This window comes from Sus scrofa, chromosome 8, assembly GCF_054392235.1.
Source record: "Sus scrofa isolate SSC_HxYL_T2T_F1_AM1 chromosome 8, Sscrofa_HxYL_maternal_Yorkshire_Landrace_v2.0, whole genome shotgun sequence".
Lineage (NCBI taxonomy): Eukaryota > Metazoa > Chordata > Mammalia > Artiodactyla > Suidae > Sus > Sus scrofa.
The window spans coordinates 110,798,101-110,815,031 of NC_139390.1; the positions used below are offsets into that span (position 1 = coordinate 110,798,101).

Genomic DNA, 16,931 nt, shown 5'->3' on the forward strand with positions numbered 1-16,931 from the left:
CAACTCTGAAGGAATACATTCCTCGCACCACGTCGATGTGCTTTCCGTTAAGGACGGAAGCCCTTAAACCTGTTTATAACTTCATTCTGTTAGTAGGTTTTATTATTTCTCTTCTTGAATATGTAATTATATGGATATCATTGCAGCCTGCTGAATTCTTTCTATTCAATCCCATTGCTATTTATGTCACTTCCCTGAAAATTAGTAGGAGCTTACATTCCAACAAGACAGTTATTTTTGCCTCTGTGCTGTAGGCTGTGTTGGCACTGGTGTTGGTCCCCATGTCTTAATTGCTTCTGAACATAGCAAGTTTAAAATCAGTGTAATAGCTGTCTAGTCTCCAATTCTGCTAAAGACGCCTGAGAATATTTCATGGGGAGCATAGTTCTAGATTGGCTATTTATCTTATTAATTGTTTATTGTCCCTTAATGTAAGCCACTCCTAAAAAATTTGCATTCTTGGGCTGTATCATCCATCTCTTAAGATAAATTCATGATTGTGAATGAAGTGTATCATGTAAAGATTTATTTTAATCAATAATTAGTACAACTGTGAGCATATCACTTTAGTTTAATGAGGGTGTTAGATCATGTTTAAAGGACATATTTAAACTAATATTTACAATTTAGTATGAGACTATTATTGCCAGCATTGCCAGCAAGTATATGAGCTTTCACTTTGCCCTAGTAGTAAGTTAAAAGCTGTTTGGAGTCTTAGCTTAAATCTAAGTCTTAATATCATTCAGAGACTACAGCAAATTTTATATATGGTGAATTTCCGTTTCAAATGATGGAAAGAGATCTGTGTCTCTTCTCTTTCTCCTTGTTAATTTATAACTATTGTGTGGCTTTAGGAGATTATTAACACTTGTAATCTACTAGTTGTACCATTTAACTAGCACTTGCTTTGCATCATTCCTAATTTTATGCAGAATAAACATCTACACTGTTTGGTTTTCTAATATTTATTTCAACTGTAAATATTATGGATGCTGTTTGTGTTTCAGGCAATATAACAAGATAGTTTTATAGACACTTCTTATTTAACTGTTGTCTTACTTGTTTTCTAGGACTTTGCTGCTTATTTGGCATTTTGTGGAATTGTTCTTCATAATGCTCAACTCTATGAGACTTCACTGCTGGAGAATAAGAGAAATCAGGCAAGTCTGATTACTAAAGAGAGTATAGAAATTTTTTTAAAAAAATGATTAAATTGTAATTCAAGTAATATATGAGTATCATTAGAAATCCAAATCGTACAGATTCAGCTTCTAAATATTCAGCTTTTTTCTCTAAGAAGTATTTTCTCCATTTTTTTTCCATTTTGTGTGCTGTTGCTTTATCACTGTTAGGCAATAACCATCAACAGATGAGGATTTATTTAACTTACACCACCCTTTGCTTGCCATTATGGTAACTAGTATTATTATGTCAGTGTTTTAAGTTATGAGTGATTTGCACTTATTAAGTTAAGGGTTTTAGTTCTTGCTCTGTTAATTAGAGATGTCATCTCTTAGTTCCATGCTTTTATAAGATCTCAGCATCCCTCATCTCTTCTTCCCAATAACCACTCCTTACCTCTGCTTTTCCCATCTGGTCTTTTTCTTATATCTTGCCCACATTGATAACATATATACAGATGGTCCTCAACTTATAGTGGTTAGACTTAAAATTTTTTAACTTCACAATGGTGTGAAATCTATTCATGTTCAATAGAGACTGTACTTTGAATTTTGAATATTGATCTTTTCCTGTGCTAATAATATTTGGTACCATACTCTCTAGTGATGCTGGGCAGTGGCCATAGTTCCCAGTCAGCCACGTGATCATGAAGGTAAACAGCAGATATACTTACAACCATTCTGTACCCAGACAGCCATTCCGGTTTTCACTTTCAGTACAGCATTCAGTAAATTACCTCAGATATTCAACACCACTGTAAAATAGACTTTGTGTTAGATGATTTAACCCAATTGTATGCTAATGTAAGTATTCTGAGCATATTTGAAGTAGGCTAGGCTCAGCCATGATGTTCACTAGATTGGATGTATTAATTGGATTTCCAGCTTTTAATATTTTCAACTTACAATGGATTTATCTCCTTGCAAATCAAGGAATATCTATATTGTTCTACAACTATGGTTGATTTTTCTTAAGCTTTGTCTAGATTAATTTTAAAGTTGCAATTTAAAATAAAGTGTTGATTGGAGTTACTGTTGTGGCTTAGTGGGTTAAGAACCCAACTAATATCCACGAGAATGTAGGTTCAATCCCTGGCCTCACTCAGTGGATTAATGATCTGGTGTTGCTGCAGGCTGCGATGTAGGTCGCAGACGGGACTCAGATCGGTGTTGCCATGGCTATGATGTATGCTGGCAGCTGCAGCTCTGATTCAACCCTTAGCCTGGGAACTTCCATGTGCCTTGGGCGCAGCCCTGTGAGAAGCAAAAAAAATAAAGTGTTTATGGAGTTCCTGCTATGGTGCAACAAGATTGGCAGTGTCTTGGGAGTGCCGGAATACTAGTTTGATCCCAAGCCCGGCACAGTGGGTTAGGTATCCAGCATTGCCACAGCTGCAGCTTAGGGGGAGGGCAAAAATAAGTAAGTAAATAAATAAATAAAGTGTTTAGAAGTACTATGATATAACTAGTGTTTATACTACCTTTTTTATATAGCTCAGTTTTTCTTGTTTCTGAAATCTCTTTTTTCCTTGAACTGTTTGTTCTAATGTAGCCCCATGTTGCTGGTCCCCACCCCTGCCCTAAACTCTCCATTATTTAGGTATTCTGTTGAGTTCTATTTCATGGAGAGCTCCAAATTGAGATTCTCTTTTTTCTTTAAAGCAAAACTAGTTCTTCCCATGCTTGCTGCACAGGGGTCATCTTAAAACTTCCCTTCACTGCTTTCTTAGAAAGACTCCACTGGTTATCTACTGGATCCTAGAACCCTTTCTTTCTCAGTTTACTCTCTTGTTCTGTTGTGGACATGTTCATTTAACTCCTTAAGAATGGATACTGGTGATGTAAGCTCTCTGAGTCCTTGCATGTATAAAGATATCTACTGTACTGTTCTATCAGTTTGTCTGGGTTTATAATTCTACACTGAAAACTTAGTTTCTCAGAATTTTAAAGATAGCTTTTTCTTCTATTAGCATCCATATTGTTCTGATTCTTGGCTTTTTTTTTTTTTTTTTTTTTTTTTTGGTCTATAAGCTTTTTTGATTATTTCTTTGTTGTTGCTCCAGTAACTGAATTTTACAGCATGACTTTTTTCATACATCATGCTGGTACCTGGTCATTCCAAGCCCTTGGGTTTTATGTAATTCTTTTTCATTATTTCATAGATAATTCATCTCCCCCACCCTCTAATTTCCCTTTTTAGAACTTGTGTTAATAAGACAGTAGACCTACCATGGCTTTCAACTATAGAATAGTCCTAGCTTCTACATTCTTGCCACCCCGTTAATCCAGTCCTCATTTTTACAAACATACCTGTGATCTTGTCAGTTCTTTCCTGAAATCCATCACAGTCCAAACTGTTTCAAAAGACATACAGGGCTTTTGATGTTCTTTGCTTAATTCTGCAATCTTGTCTCTCCAGTTCTCCTCTTTACACTCTATATTCTCATAAAACTTGATCAGAACTATCAGTTTGCTGCTTTCTCTCAACTCAGTTCTTTTTGACTCTTTTCCTTCCCTACTGCACCTGAAAGATTCCTGCTCATCTTTCAGGCCAGAACTAGGATAGTATCACTTCCAGTAAGTTTCTTGTAATACCCTTTCCCCCTTGTCATTACACAAATATTTTGTAAGATTAGATGAAATTCTGTGGAACTAAGGGAAAGAGAAATTGCCAGCAAAAACACAAAAGAAACTGTTAAAATTTTGTTTATTTTTGCCAATATTTACTGTGCTCTGTGAAAATACTGGCAATGTTGATAAATGTTGATCTCAGAAGTTTGGGTCAACATAAACAGAAGTTTGTTGTATGTATCAGATATGGCTCAGAATGTTTTATAAATGATAACTTATTTAGCCCTCACAACAGTCCCTCCATGATTTTAGTACTGTTATTATCCTCATTTTCAAGGAACTTGCCCTATATCCCAAAGCTAGTAGGAGGGGAAGCCAGGATTAAAAATTACTGGCTGTGACTTCAGAGTCTGCAATGGTAACCACTATACTAATTCTGCCAACAATTGATGGAGAACTTTTTTTTTAGTGGAGACATATATTTAACACTTGAAAGAAAACTTGGTAGTAACTTGTTAAATTATATAGAAACAACTTATATAAATCATTGTATGCTTTAATAATTATAAACAATTACTAAATAAGCTCTTAATTTTTTTCTTTTCTTTTTTTTTTTTTTGGTCTAGGTGCTGCTTGACCTTGCTAGCTTAATTTTCGAAGAACAACAATCATTGGAAGTAATTCTAAAGAAAATAGCTGCCACTATTATCTCTTTCATGCAGGTGCAGAAATGCACCATTTTCATAGTGGATGAAGATTGCTCCGTGAGTACAGAGTATGCCTTTTTTATTTTTAGAGAGACAGAAATTTATGTTCCTTAAAGCACTGCTTTAATCCTCATGTTGGCCTCAGAACTCTCTGTCTGTCAAACCCAGCTGATTATGGTAGTTTATGTGAAGCTCATCAGAGTATGAGCTGTTCTGGTTGAGAAGCGGTAGAGGTGAGCTTGGAGGATGCACTTCAGTGCACCCTTTCACCTTGGTGACCCACCACTAAGTAGTTGCCATGGGAATATCAGTGTGCTGCTTTTGTCAGCGGCTGTAGTGCCTTGATGGAGAATACGTTGTCTTTACAGTGTACAGACCTTATGTGGTCAGGAACAGTGGTGCCCTCTTACCATGAACAGGTAGACTCCCATTCTGAATGGATTGGGTGTGAAAATTTCTTTTTGCCAGAGATTGTGTAGTAACCAAAAGACATGGTCCAATGGAGGCAGTGTCATTCAAGGTGCCTGTTAGTCCCAAATGCTTTATACTCAGTGGAAAGCCACTAAAACCATTGTACCTTGTAAATTTCAAGTCATTGATTTGTAATGTAGAGAAATAAAATGTATGCAAAAAGATGCAGTGTCCTCATAGAGTGCTGTGTACTTCTAGAAAGGCTAATTGAGTTTGCTATTAGAATCAGGACCCTTAGCCCAAGGCCGTTTACTTTTATGCAATTTCTTATCTTTCTCAACCTATAAACCAATGCTTTGGGGATATTTCTTTTTGATATAGTTGTTTTCTTTTTCCTTTAGACCCTGAGATTAGGTCTCGATTGGTAGGTTAGGTGAGAGAATAGGAATTCTCACTTGTATAGGTCAATTACAATTCATTTATGATATCTGAAATGGTGGGGGGTTTTTTGGAAGTCAAATAATAAAAGATATTACACACTTTTATTTTAAAATTTTAAATTGTTTTATATAGTAAGACTGTACTATATGATTCAGCATTATCTGAGTTATTTTGTGTGTGTGTGTATAAAATCTCATTAATAGGAAATCAAGTGAGATTTCACCGTGCTGTAAGATAATCAGTATTCTCAGAAACATTATCTCATATTTTTCAATCAGTTATAAACTCCTTAATAGATAATTACAAGATTGTAGCTATCCTTTTAAAGTTGAGGTCAGGACTTATTAATGCAGTATGTCGATTTATCACTTTGCTCTGTGACCTGCTTTTTTAACATTTAATTTTTGAAAGTTATATGTGAGAACAATCCTTTTTTAGACAATTTAAATATCACTTTAACATTCAGCTCATGCTTCTACCAGTTGACATCTAGCATGGCAGCACTGACTGGTATCAGTGGTCCTTCGAAGTATAGCTCAACAATAGCCCATAAATATATTTTGCTCACTTTTTAACAACTTAATTTGTTGAGTGTAGCAGTTAAGTGACTTGATATTCTTTTACCGTATAATTATTATTGATTAAAAATACTTCAACATGAGCAAAAAGTCCAAATGTAAGGAAGAAAAAAAATGTATGCAGTTCTTTTATCTCCACATTAAACTAATGTTGTTTTATTTCTGTATTTCCTTCCAATTCTTTTTTTTTTTTTTGGTCTTTTTCCCTTTTCTAGGGCTGCTCCCGTGGCATATGGAGATTTCCCAGGCCAGGGGTCGAATCGGAGATGTAGCCGCCCCGCCGGCCTACACCAGGGCCACAGCAATGTGGGAACCAAGACGTGTCTTCAGTCTACACCACGGCTCACGGCAATGCCGGATCTCTAACCCACTGAGCAAGGCCAGGGATCGAACCCACAACCTCATGGCTCCCAGTCAGATTTGTTAACCACTGCGCCGCGACGGGAACTCCTTCCTTCCAATTCTTTATGCAGTTATAAATATAATGTAGGTGCAGATATGCATTCTTTTTAATATAACTTCAGAAGTACTTATTTATGTTGCTAAAATCTTCATAATTTAATGATCTCATAAAATATTGCTGAATTATGTCTTTTAAAAAAGACCCAGCAAGGAGTTCCCTTCGTGGCTCAGTGGCTAACAAATCCGACTAGGAACCATGAGGTTGCGGGTTTGATCCCTGGCCTTGCTCAGTGGGTTAGTTAGGGATCCTGTGTTACCATGAGCTGTGGTGTAGGTTGCAGACGCGGCTCGGATCCCACATTGCTGTGGCTTTGGTGAAGGCCTGCAGCAACAGCTCCGATTTGACCCCTAACCTGGGAACCTCCACATGCCACTGGTACAGCCCTAGAAAAGGCAAAAAAAAAAAAAAAAAGACCCAGCAAGAGCAATCAATGTATGTGTAAAAGCTACAACTTGAGGACTGTGAATAAATATGGAGAAAATTTGAAGTGGATGCATTCATTAACGTTTGGTAGAAAACAAAAACAAATAAAACTCAAATAAGCATTTTTGCAAGTTAATATCAGAAACAGCAGGAGGACGGCTCTTAATAATGGGAAGCAGGTTTGAGGCTGTCATTAAAGTAAGTACTTGGGTCATTTTTGTCTGAAAGTTAAACAACATCACAAGTATTAGGGTCTTTGGTCAGTTCCACAGATGTTTATGTCTGCATCTAGATCGTTTTCATTACATTCTCAAACTTACTTCTCAATCTGTGTTGTTGCTCTGTTTTCAGGATTCTTTTTCTAGTGTGTTTCACATGGAGTGTGAGGAATTAGAAAAATCATCAGATACTTTAACAAGGTAAGAAAACTTATGGCCTGTGTCTATCACAAGTATATAATGCTGGCTGCATGGTTACTTCACAGCCTATTTAATTTAAGACATAGAAGCTACAGCTGCTTTTTTCCTCCTACAAATAATTTCATTTGTGAAAATGCTTTATTAGTTTTTATAGTTCCAGGGCTTTTTTCCACTGCAGTTGATCTATTGGAGAATTCTTTCATAGAGTGAATGGTGTCACAATTATTATAGGTCTGGGTACAGTATTTTTTTTTTTTTTTTTTTTTGTGAACTGACTCATTTAAGACCTACCAGTACTATATTTCAATTATATTTTTCATTACATCTTGGACCCTTACTGAAAATTTGATAGGTTTCTGAACACTTTTTTTTTTTTCCTGTGAGTCTGTTCTGATTCGAAAGCAGCCATGGGATGTAACTAACACCAGAAGGAAGGCTATGACCGCAGTCATACCAGTACATATACCCTGTGGCTGGAATCAGATCAGATCTCTATTGCAGTTCATTTCTTTTTCAGGTTCTTTTGTAATTTTAAAATTTGTATTCATTTTTTGTTATTAATTGCTACTCAGAAACAATAGAAATATTAATATATCAAGGTTATATTGTTACTGCCCCAGTTTTATGTGTGCTTTCTAAAGAATTTTGAAAAAGATTTAAAGTGAATTACCAGATGTTCTTTCTCATGTTTCCTTTTGCACCCCTAGCAAAATGCTGGTGGTGTTTGCTTAAGCAATAGAGGATAATCTAAGGAATATAAGTGTGCCAGGGTAAAGCTTCAGGAATTCTTGGGTGTAAGGCAGTTTTACCACAGTATTCCTTTGTTTCAAATTATGTCACCCTCTAAGGTAATTTGTGTCAATTTATACTACCCCTTAATATTGATATTGTCACTAAAATCCTCATATGATCATGGAAACAGAACATTATCTTACCTTTACTATTTGATTTTAAATTCCAGATTTTTTTTACACTACAGTGGACCTTTCAGAGAACTACTTCATGTAGCGAATGATGTCGGCGTTAGTAATCCTTGCTTTGAAAGTAACCTCTGTTCAAATCTAAACTACAGGACATTCTATAAGATAATTGGCCTGTTCTCTTCAGAAAGTTAATGTCATTGACAGACTCTCCCTCCATTTTATTTAAGTGAGGGAAGGGTCTGTTCTCAGATGTAACAACCAGATTCAGTACGTGAAACTTCCTTAGATCCTGGTTAAAAACAAATAGCTATCTAAGAAATTTGTGAGGACAATTGGAAACTTGAATATGGACTGCATACTAGATATTGGTGGGGAATTCTTGTCACTTTTCTTTGGAATTAGGAAGATACTGTGGTTGGTAGGAGAATGTTCTCATTTTTAGGAGAGTGAATTCATGCTGGTGTATTTAAGGATAAAGTGTTACGATGTCTGCACCTTACTTTGAAATGGTTCAGCCAAAAATAAATAAATAAATCTATATTTAAGATATGTAAACAAATAAATATGTTTGCATATACTTGCATAGATATAGCAAATGTGGCAAAAAAGTTGGCAACAAAAATAGTGAATTTACGAGTAGGATATTCATTTTACTTACAAATTTCTTGTGTATTTCAAACTGTTCAGTATAAAAAATTAGAAGAAAATGTTTGTAAGCAAAAGTTGGAAAGAAAGTAAAATGAAAAATCACCTTCATAGATCATACAGAAGCAACAGTGTCTGAATTTGCATCTGCAAGAACAAAATCTTTCAGTGCATAGCCTGGTTTTGTTCTGGCCCTCTTACTCAAGACTGACCCATGGGTCAGTGTGAGGTCCGAAGATGCTGTCTTCTGCCCTCTGTACCCCTTGCTTTCTTCTTCCCCTCTTATCTCTTCTCACATATCCTGTCCTTTTTTGTGTTCCTCATTAAGATGGAGAAACTGTTGACTATAGTGATTTAATAAAGCTGTTAATTTGTTAAGTGATTATATTTATCTCAAAACTCATTATTTCAAGACTATTATTTTAACCATATGATACAATGAAAGTATAAGGTTTTTTTCTTTTATTAAAAAAATTTAGGAATTAACAAAGGAGACATAAAACTTTGGGGCAGATGGGGAATTCATTTGACTCCACAGGTACACCTGACTTAGGCCTTGACTGCTGACTTGGGTGGGGATGGGTAGTCAAGGGAGGTAAACCATGGTATCTCTACCCAGAGATTTTTCTCTGCTACCCTGGAGTTTTTGGTTCACACAGTTACAATGGAATAGCTAACCTTTATTTCCCTCTTGGCATTGCTGGTCATGAGCTGAAGTTTATAGGCCATCTCCATATCTAGTCTTTCCTAAGCCTCTGTGTGTGTATTTTCTGGCATATTTGATGTTGTTTTAGTTGGTATTGAATCCTTTTTGAGTATGTGATAATATGGACATGTTATCCTGGTGAGGACGTATATATCTTTTTTAAGTGCTGGTGTTGAGCTCTACTGTCTAGGTCAGTTATAAAATCTTAGTATTATTATTTTTTGTCTTTTGTCTTTTTAGGGCCGTACCTGCGGCATATGGAGGTTCCCAGGCTAGGGGTCAAATCGGAGATGTTGCTGCTAGCCTATGCCAGATCTGAGCCACGTCTGTGACCTACACCGTCTGTGACCTACACCACAACTCGCAGCAATGCCAGATCCTTAACCCACTGAGCAAGGCCAGGGATCAAACCTGCAACCTCATGGTTCCTAGTCAGATTCATTTCCGCTGTGCCACGACGGGAACTCCTAAAATCTTGTTCTTAATTCAGCTCTACTGCGTAGGTCAGTTATAAAGTCTTATCTTAGAAGAAACATTAATATATGTTATTTGATTTTATGACGCCATAACATTTAAGTTGCTTTTTATAAAGAACATTTTAGAAAGCTTCTAAAAATGTAAATATTTAATCATTTCACTTTTGGGCTTGCATAAATAATGGATTGCTATGTAGACAAAAAATGAGTATATACATGTATATGATTTTGTCTATATCGAGGACAATAGAAATATCAGTATGGTAATATGTATTAAATGTAAAAAATGATGAATTATATACCTTTACCTTTCAGTATTTGTACATCAGCATATGCCTCTGTGATTATATGTATTTGCATTTTGGTTTTTTGTTATAAATTCAGAAGTCTTCTGATTTTTCTGGAAGCTGAACAAGCCCAGCGACTTGTATTATAGTGACCTCTACTGGTGAATATGCACTGAAAAAAAAGCTGATGTCTTGCTATGTATTTAAGTCAACTATATATTTGATTTGTTTCTGATGAATATCGTATTCCTTCTCTGTGGGCAAAATAGATATCTTTCCATTTTTAAAAATCATTTCAAGACAGTCTTAATAAAATATATTTTTCATAAAGGATAAATAGGTTGGTATGGTTATCTTAAAAAAAAGACTAATTTATATGGATCATTTACACTGATTCATTAACTCATTTTATGATAATAAAAATTATTCAGCACTGGAGCTCCTGCTTAGGTGCCACAGGAATGACGGCATCTTGGGAGCACTGGGACACAGCCCATCACAGTGGGTTAAGGATCCAGCATTGTCACAGCTGAGCCTTAGGTTGTGACTGCGGCTCGGATCTGATCCCTGGCCTGGAACCTCTATAATGTGGGGGCAGCCAAAAAAAAAAAGAACAAGTTAAAAAAAATTATTCAACACCAGTGATTTACATCAGCTAATAGTAAGCCTTCATTCTAATGATGCAAAAGACCTCTTAGTGTTGTAAATATGGTTTTATTTTAATAAAAATTAGATATTAGGTTTAATTTTGTGAAAACTAAGTTAAAATGGTGTTTAGTAACTTCAGCATTTTGGGAAAGGACTAATGTATTGATACTTGCCCAGCAGTTTCTTTATTATATTTCTAAAATTGCTTATTGATAGAATTTAGACCTCTCCAATTCTCATTATTAAACACTCTGTCAACCCAAACACTTTTCCATGAGATGAAATGCTAGGCAACTTGATGATGTTAGCAATAAGCAAATCATTCTTTTTTGGCAGTTATGTATCAGTTGAAAAGCATGGCTCATTTGGTACTTTTCCAGCCAATACACTGTCTTTTATAAATTAAAATAATTTATTGGAGACAGTTTTGAAATGTTAAGTGTAAAACTAAAAAATATTCAGGGTGAACATTATACATAGTTATTAGAATCGTATCATCAATGGGATAAAGCACAGTAAGCTGGTGGGTTTTGAGTGCTCAAGAATTTCAGAAAGGAAGCTCATTTCCAGATTGTGGAAGGTTTTATTGTTTCTGTGCTTCAATTCAGAGAGCCACCTAATTAGAAGGAAAAACTGAGTGTGATGTTGTATAATATATGTTAGTTTGTAATTTCAAGAAATAGGTATTTTAGTGCGATAATTCCATATTAGTTAACTTCATGTTAATTTTATTTTTATTTTTTATTACTCAAAAGAATTTATCACATCTACAGTTGTATAATGATCATCACAGACCAATTTCACAGGATTTCCATCCCACAACCCAAGCACATCTCCCCACCCCCCAAACTGTCTCCAGAGACCATAAGTTTTTCAATGTCTGTGAGTCAACATCTGTTCTGCAAAGAAGTTCAGTCTGTCCTTTTTTCAGATTCCCCTGTCAGTGAAAGCATTTGATGTTGGTGTCTCATCGTATGGCTGACTTCACTTAGCATGATAGTTTCTAGGTCCATCCATGTTGCTAAAAATGCTGGTATTTCATTCTTTTTAATGGCTGAGTCATATTCCATTGTGTATATATACCACCTCTTCTTGATCCACTCCAATGTTGATGGACATGTAGGTTGTTTCCATGTTTTGGCTATTGTAAATAGTGCTGCAATAAACATTGGAGTACATGTGTCTTTGCGAGTCATGGTTTTCTCTGGATAGATGCCCAGGAGTGGGATTGCTGGATCAAATGGTAGTTCTATTTTTAGTTTTCTGAGGAATCTCCATACTGCTTTCCACAATGGTTGCACCAATTTACAATCCCACCAACAGTGCACTAGGGTTCATTTTTCTCCACACCCTCTCCAGCACTTAGTGTTTGTAGACTTTTTGATGATGGCCGTTCTGGCTGGTGTAAGGTGGTATCTCAGAGTGGTTTTGATTTGCATGTCTCTAATGATGAGTGATGCTGAACATCTTTTCATGTGTTTTTTGGCCACTATATGTCTTCTTTGGAGAACTGTCTGTTTAGATCTTCTGCCCATTTTTTGATGGGGTTGTTTGTTTTTTTGGTATGGAGCTGCAGAAGTTGTTTATAAATTTTGGAGATTAATCCCTTGTCAGTGGATTCACTTAGAAAGATTTTCTCCCATTCTGTGGGTTGTCTTTTCATTTTGTTTAGGGTTTCCACTTCATGTTAATTTTAAAAGCGCGTTTTATCATAAAACGACAGATACATAGAATTATCTTTTAAGCTCACTTTCTTGGACTATATATGCTAGTTAATACTTGTTAATTAGTGGCTCAGCAGATTAAGAACTGGAGTGGTACCCATGAGGATATGGGTTCAACCCCTGGCCTCACCCAGTGGGTTAAGGATCCAGTGTTGCCACGAGCTGCAGTATAAGTTGTAGAGGTAGCTAGGATCTTCCGTTGCTATAGCTGTGGCATAAGCCAGCAGCTCCAATTCAACCCCTAGCCTGGGAACTTACATATGCTGTGGATGTGGCCCTAAAAAAGACAAAAGACAAAAAAAAAAAAAAAGAGAGAGAGACAAAACACTGGTAAACGTAATTATAGCTACAGTAACACTTAGTATTTTTTAATCACCATTTTACATGTTAATCTTTTTATTTAACCAAGTCAATTTACTTTTTTTTTATTTTTTTTATTTTTTTTTATTTTTTTATTTTTTGGTCTTTTTGCCTTTTTTTCTAGAGCTGCTCCCTCAGTATATGGAGGTTCCCAGGCTAGGGGTCAAATCGGAGCTGTAGCCACCGGCCTACGCCACAGCCACAGCCCACAGCCACAGCAACGCGGGATCTGGGCTGCATCTGTGACCTACACCACAGCTCATGGCAATGCCGGATCCTTAACCCTATGAGCGAGGCCAGGAATCGAACCCGCAACCTCATGGTTCCTAGTCGCATTTATTAACCACTGCACCACGAGGGAATTCCCTACTTTTTATTTTAATTGAAGTATTGTTGATTTATAATGCCATGTTAGTTTCAGGTGTACAGGACAGTGATTCAGTTATACATATGTATATATATCTAGTCTTTTTCAGATACTTTTCCTTTATAGGTTATTGCAAAATATTGAGTACAGTTCCCTGTGTTATGCAGTACATCCTTGTTGCTTATCTTTATATACAGTAGTGTGTACATGTTAATCCCAACCTCCTAATTTGTCCCTTCTTCTCTTTCCCCTTTGGTAATCATAAGTTTGTTTTCTATGTCTGTGGGTTTATTTCTGTTTTATAAATACGTTCATTTGTATCTTTTTTGTTTTGTTTAGATTCTATGTATAAGTGATATCATGATATTTTTTCTTTCTACTTGGCTTACTCCATTTAGTATGATAATTTCTAGGTCAAGCTGTATTGTTGCAAATGGCATCATTTCACTATTTTTATGGCTGAGTAAGTTTCACTGCGTATATGTATCACATCTTCTTTATCCATTTATCTATCAGTGGACATTTACGTTGCTCCCATGTCTTGGCTATTGTAAACAGTGCTGCAGTGAACATTGGGGTGCATGTATCTTTTCAAATTAGAGTTTTTTCTGGACATATGCTCAGAAGTGGGATTGTAAGATCATATGGTGACCCTCTTTTTAGGGATCATACTGTTTATGGAAAGTCATATTGTTCTCCATAGTGGCTGTACCAATCTACATTCCCATCAACAGTATAGGAAGGTCCTTTTTCTCCATACCATCTGCAGAATTTATTATTTGTAGACTTTTTGATGATGGCCATTCTGACCTGTGTGAGGTAATACCTCATTGTAGTTTTGATTTGCATTTCTCTAATACTAGCAATGTTGAGCATTTTTTCATGTCCTGTTGTACATCTGAATGTACCTTTGGAGAATTGTCTATTTAGATCTTCTGCCCTTTTTAAAATTGGGGGTTTTTTTGATGTCATGCTGTATGTATATTTTAGAAATTAATCCCTTGTCAGTCCAATCAGTTGCAAATATTTTCTCCTATTCTGTAGGTTGCGTTTTTGTTTTGTTTATGGTTTCCTTTGCTATGCCAAAGCTTTTGCGTTTAAGTCCCACTTGTTTATTTTTGCTGTTATTTCCATTACTCTAGGAGATACATCCAAAAAGATATTGTGGTAATATATGTCAAAGAGTGTGCTGTCTATGTTTTCCTCTAGGAGTTCTGTAGTATCTGGTCTTAGATTTAGGTCTTTCACCCATTTTTAGTTTATTTTTGTATATGGTGTTAGAGAATATTCTGATTATATTCTTTTACATGTAAGCTGTTCAGTTTTTTTCAGTACCACTCATTAGACAGTCTTTTCTCCATTGTATATTCTTGCCTCCTTTGTTGTAGATTAATTGACCATAGGTATGTGGGTTTCTTTCTGGTCTTTCTATTTTTAAAAGTAGTAAAAAGGTTTTTTTTACTGCTTTAAAAAATTGTGGATACAGAGTTTAAGGGTCTTGACTTTGAAATCAGACTGACTGTATTTAAATTTAGGTTCCACCACTTACTGGCTATAGAGCTTTGTGTAAATTATTTAGCCTCTCGAAGCCTCAGTTTCTTCATATGTAATGTAGAGATACTGATGGCAAGATTGTAGAAAGGACCAAGTGAGATAATGCACACAAAATGCTTCAGAAAATTTCTGGCACACAGTAAGTTGTGTTAGTGTTTCTGGTCTCTTTGATGTGTTTTCCTGCCTTGGGTTCACGTGGCCTGCAGTGATTCTCATTTAGTTCTAAAGCACAGAAAATGCTTAGTGTTCCCAAGCTCCATGTCCCTGTCTTCCCAAGGATGTACTCATGTACAACTCCTCTGATGTCCATTGTGCAGATAGGCCTTCAAGGTCTCAGTTAGCCCGGGCATGCCAAGAAGTGGATGTCAAAACTGGATTAGATGCGGAAGAAATCTATTAAGGGAACCCTGTGTGAAAGTAAAGGGGAAAGAAGCTGGGAGGGGCCAGGAGAGCCATGAGACCCCCCCCCCCCCCATAAAGTCTGACCTAGAGTGAAAGAGAGGGAAAGAGGGTGGTGTGGAAGTGTCTTAGACAGCCAAGCAGTTCTAAGGAAAGTTTGGCCAGACTGTTCAGGAGTTCTCTAGCCAAAGCGTCCTGACAGACGCATCCTGGGTCTCCCAGGCTTAGACCTGCCTTGGAATCCCTGCTGTGCTCCACCTTTGTCCAGAAGTAGCCCTGAGACATGTGGGCTCAGTGCAAATGTGGTCTTGGGTTCCAGAGCACAGCAACAACAGACCCTGGTCATTTAGGCTTCTTTGCAGTTGCAGGTCTGAGAGGCACATTTCCAAGGCTACCAGAATATTCCTGTTATTTAAAGAAAGATTCATATTCCTTGTTGCACTTTCAAAATCATCCACTGCCTGTCCTAACATCTTAAGCCTGAAACCTTAACTTTACTCGTAACAACTTGTAACTAATGTTTCCCGAAGCCACACAGAATTCTTCCATTTCTACAACGTGTTTTATACTGTTTTCCACTTTTTTTCATCCTTGATGTCTTTCTTCGCATCTTTAAATCTTCCCTAGACTTTTACACATTTTCCAAATGTCACCTCTTCTCCAACCCATCCCACTGAGGAGCTACCTCTCTTTTCCACATGTGGTGTTTGTATCATTACCAGTTGTATTAGTTAGGATTAGATTTGACTCTGAATTGTAAAAACCCCAAATAAATACAGCTTAAACAGGAATTCAGGGGAGTTCTCTTATTGCCTAGTGTGTTAAAGATCTGGCATTGTCAACTACAATGACTTAGGTCACTGTTGTGACACAGGCTCAGTCCCTGGCCCAAGAACCGCTACATGTCACAGATGCAGCCAAAAAAATTAAAAAAGAATGCATTATTATATTACTGTCTCCTGTAGAGGCGCAGAGGCAGTGAGCTCAGGCTCCCTGCTGCTGCTCCATTCACAAAGTCCTCAGAGACCCAGGTACTTGCAAGCTTTCTACTCTGCATCGCTAGGGCCCAGGATGCAGCTCTAGCCTTCTTATCCATGTTTCCGCTGGTAGGATGGGGGACTGGGAAAGAAGGGGCAGAGAGCATGTATCAGTGGCCTTTTAGGTAAGCTTGCTAGAAGCAGTCACATTTTATCCTGTTGCCTAGAACTTAGTCCCATGGCGATAGGAAGCCATTAGGGTGGCTGAGAAATGTAGTTTTTGTTCTGAGCAGCCATGTGTCCAGATAAAAAGAAAGGGAGAAAAGTTACTGAGGGACAGCTGGGAGCCTCTGTGCCAGATGCTGTTCCAAGAGGATGGGCAGCCAGACTCTGTATTATTATTCATTCTGTGTCACAGTCTCCTACTGAGTTGTAAGTGCCTTAAGTTTTGTTTATGGAGGTTTGTCTCCCTGTGATGCTAAGGGTGTGCTCCTCGAACAGGTGCTCTGTCTTTTGTTACCAAAGGCAGGAGCTAAGAACTTATCAGTGATTTTTACAGAGTAAGAAATAAGATGGCATCACATAACCTTAATAAACCTAATGCTCATTTTTCCTAACCATCAAGAAAACTTAAAATTTTCAAGAAATTGAAGAAAAGAATTAGGTTTCGT

At 36.8% G+C, this 16,931-nt stretch overlaps 1 protein-coding gene across 6 annotated transcripts in view; it reads left to right on the forward strand.

The window, feature by feature from the left end:
* The window catches only part of PDE5A (phosphodiesterase 5A), a 149,810-nt gene that overhangs the window by 58,424 nt on the left and 74,455 nt on the right, over positions 1-16,931 (forward strand). For all 6 annotated transcript variants that reach the window (XM_021101650.2, XM_021101654.2, XM_021101648.2 and 3 more), the window contains exons 5-7: positions 1,071-1,160; positions 4,379-4,516; positions 7,127-7,194. In XM_021101650.2, the coding sequence (XP_020957309.2) occupies positions 1,071-1,160; positions 4,379-4,516; positions 7,127-7,194 (296 nt within the window). The remainder of the gene's footprint in view (positions 1-1,070; positions 1,161-4,378; positions 4,517-7,126; positions 7,195-16,931) is intronic.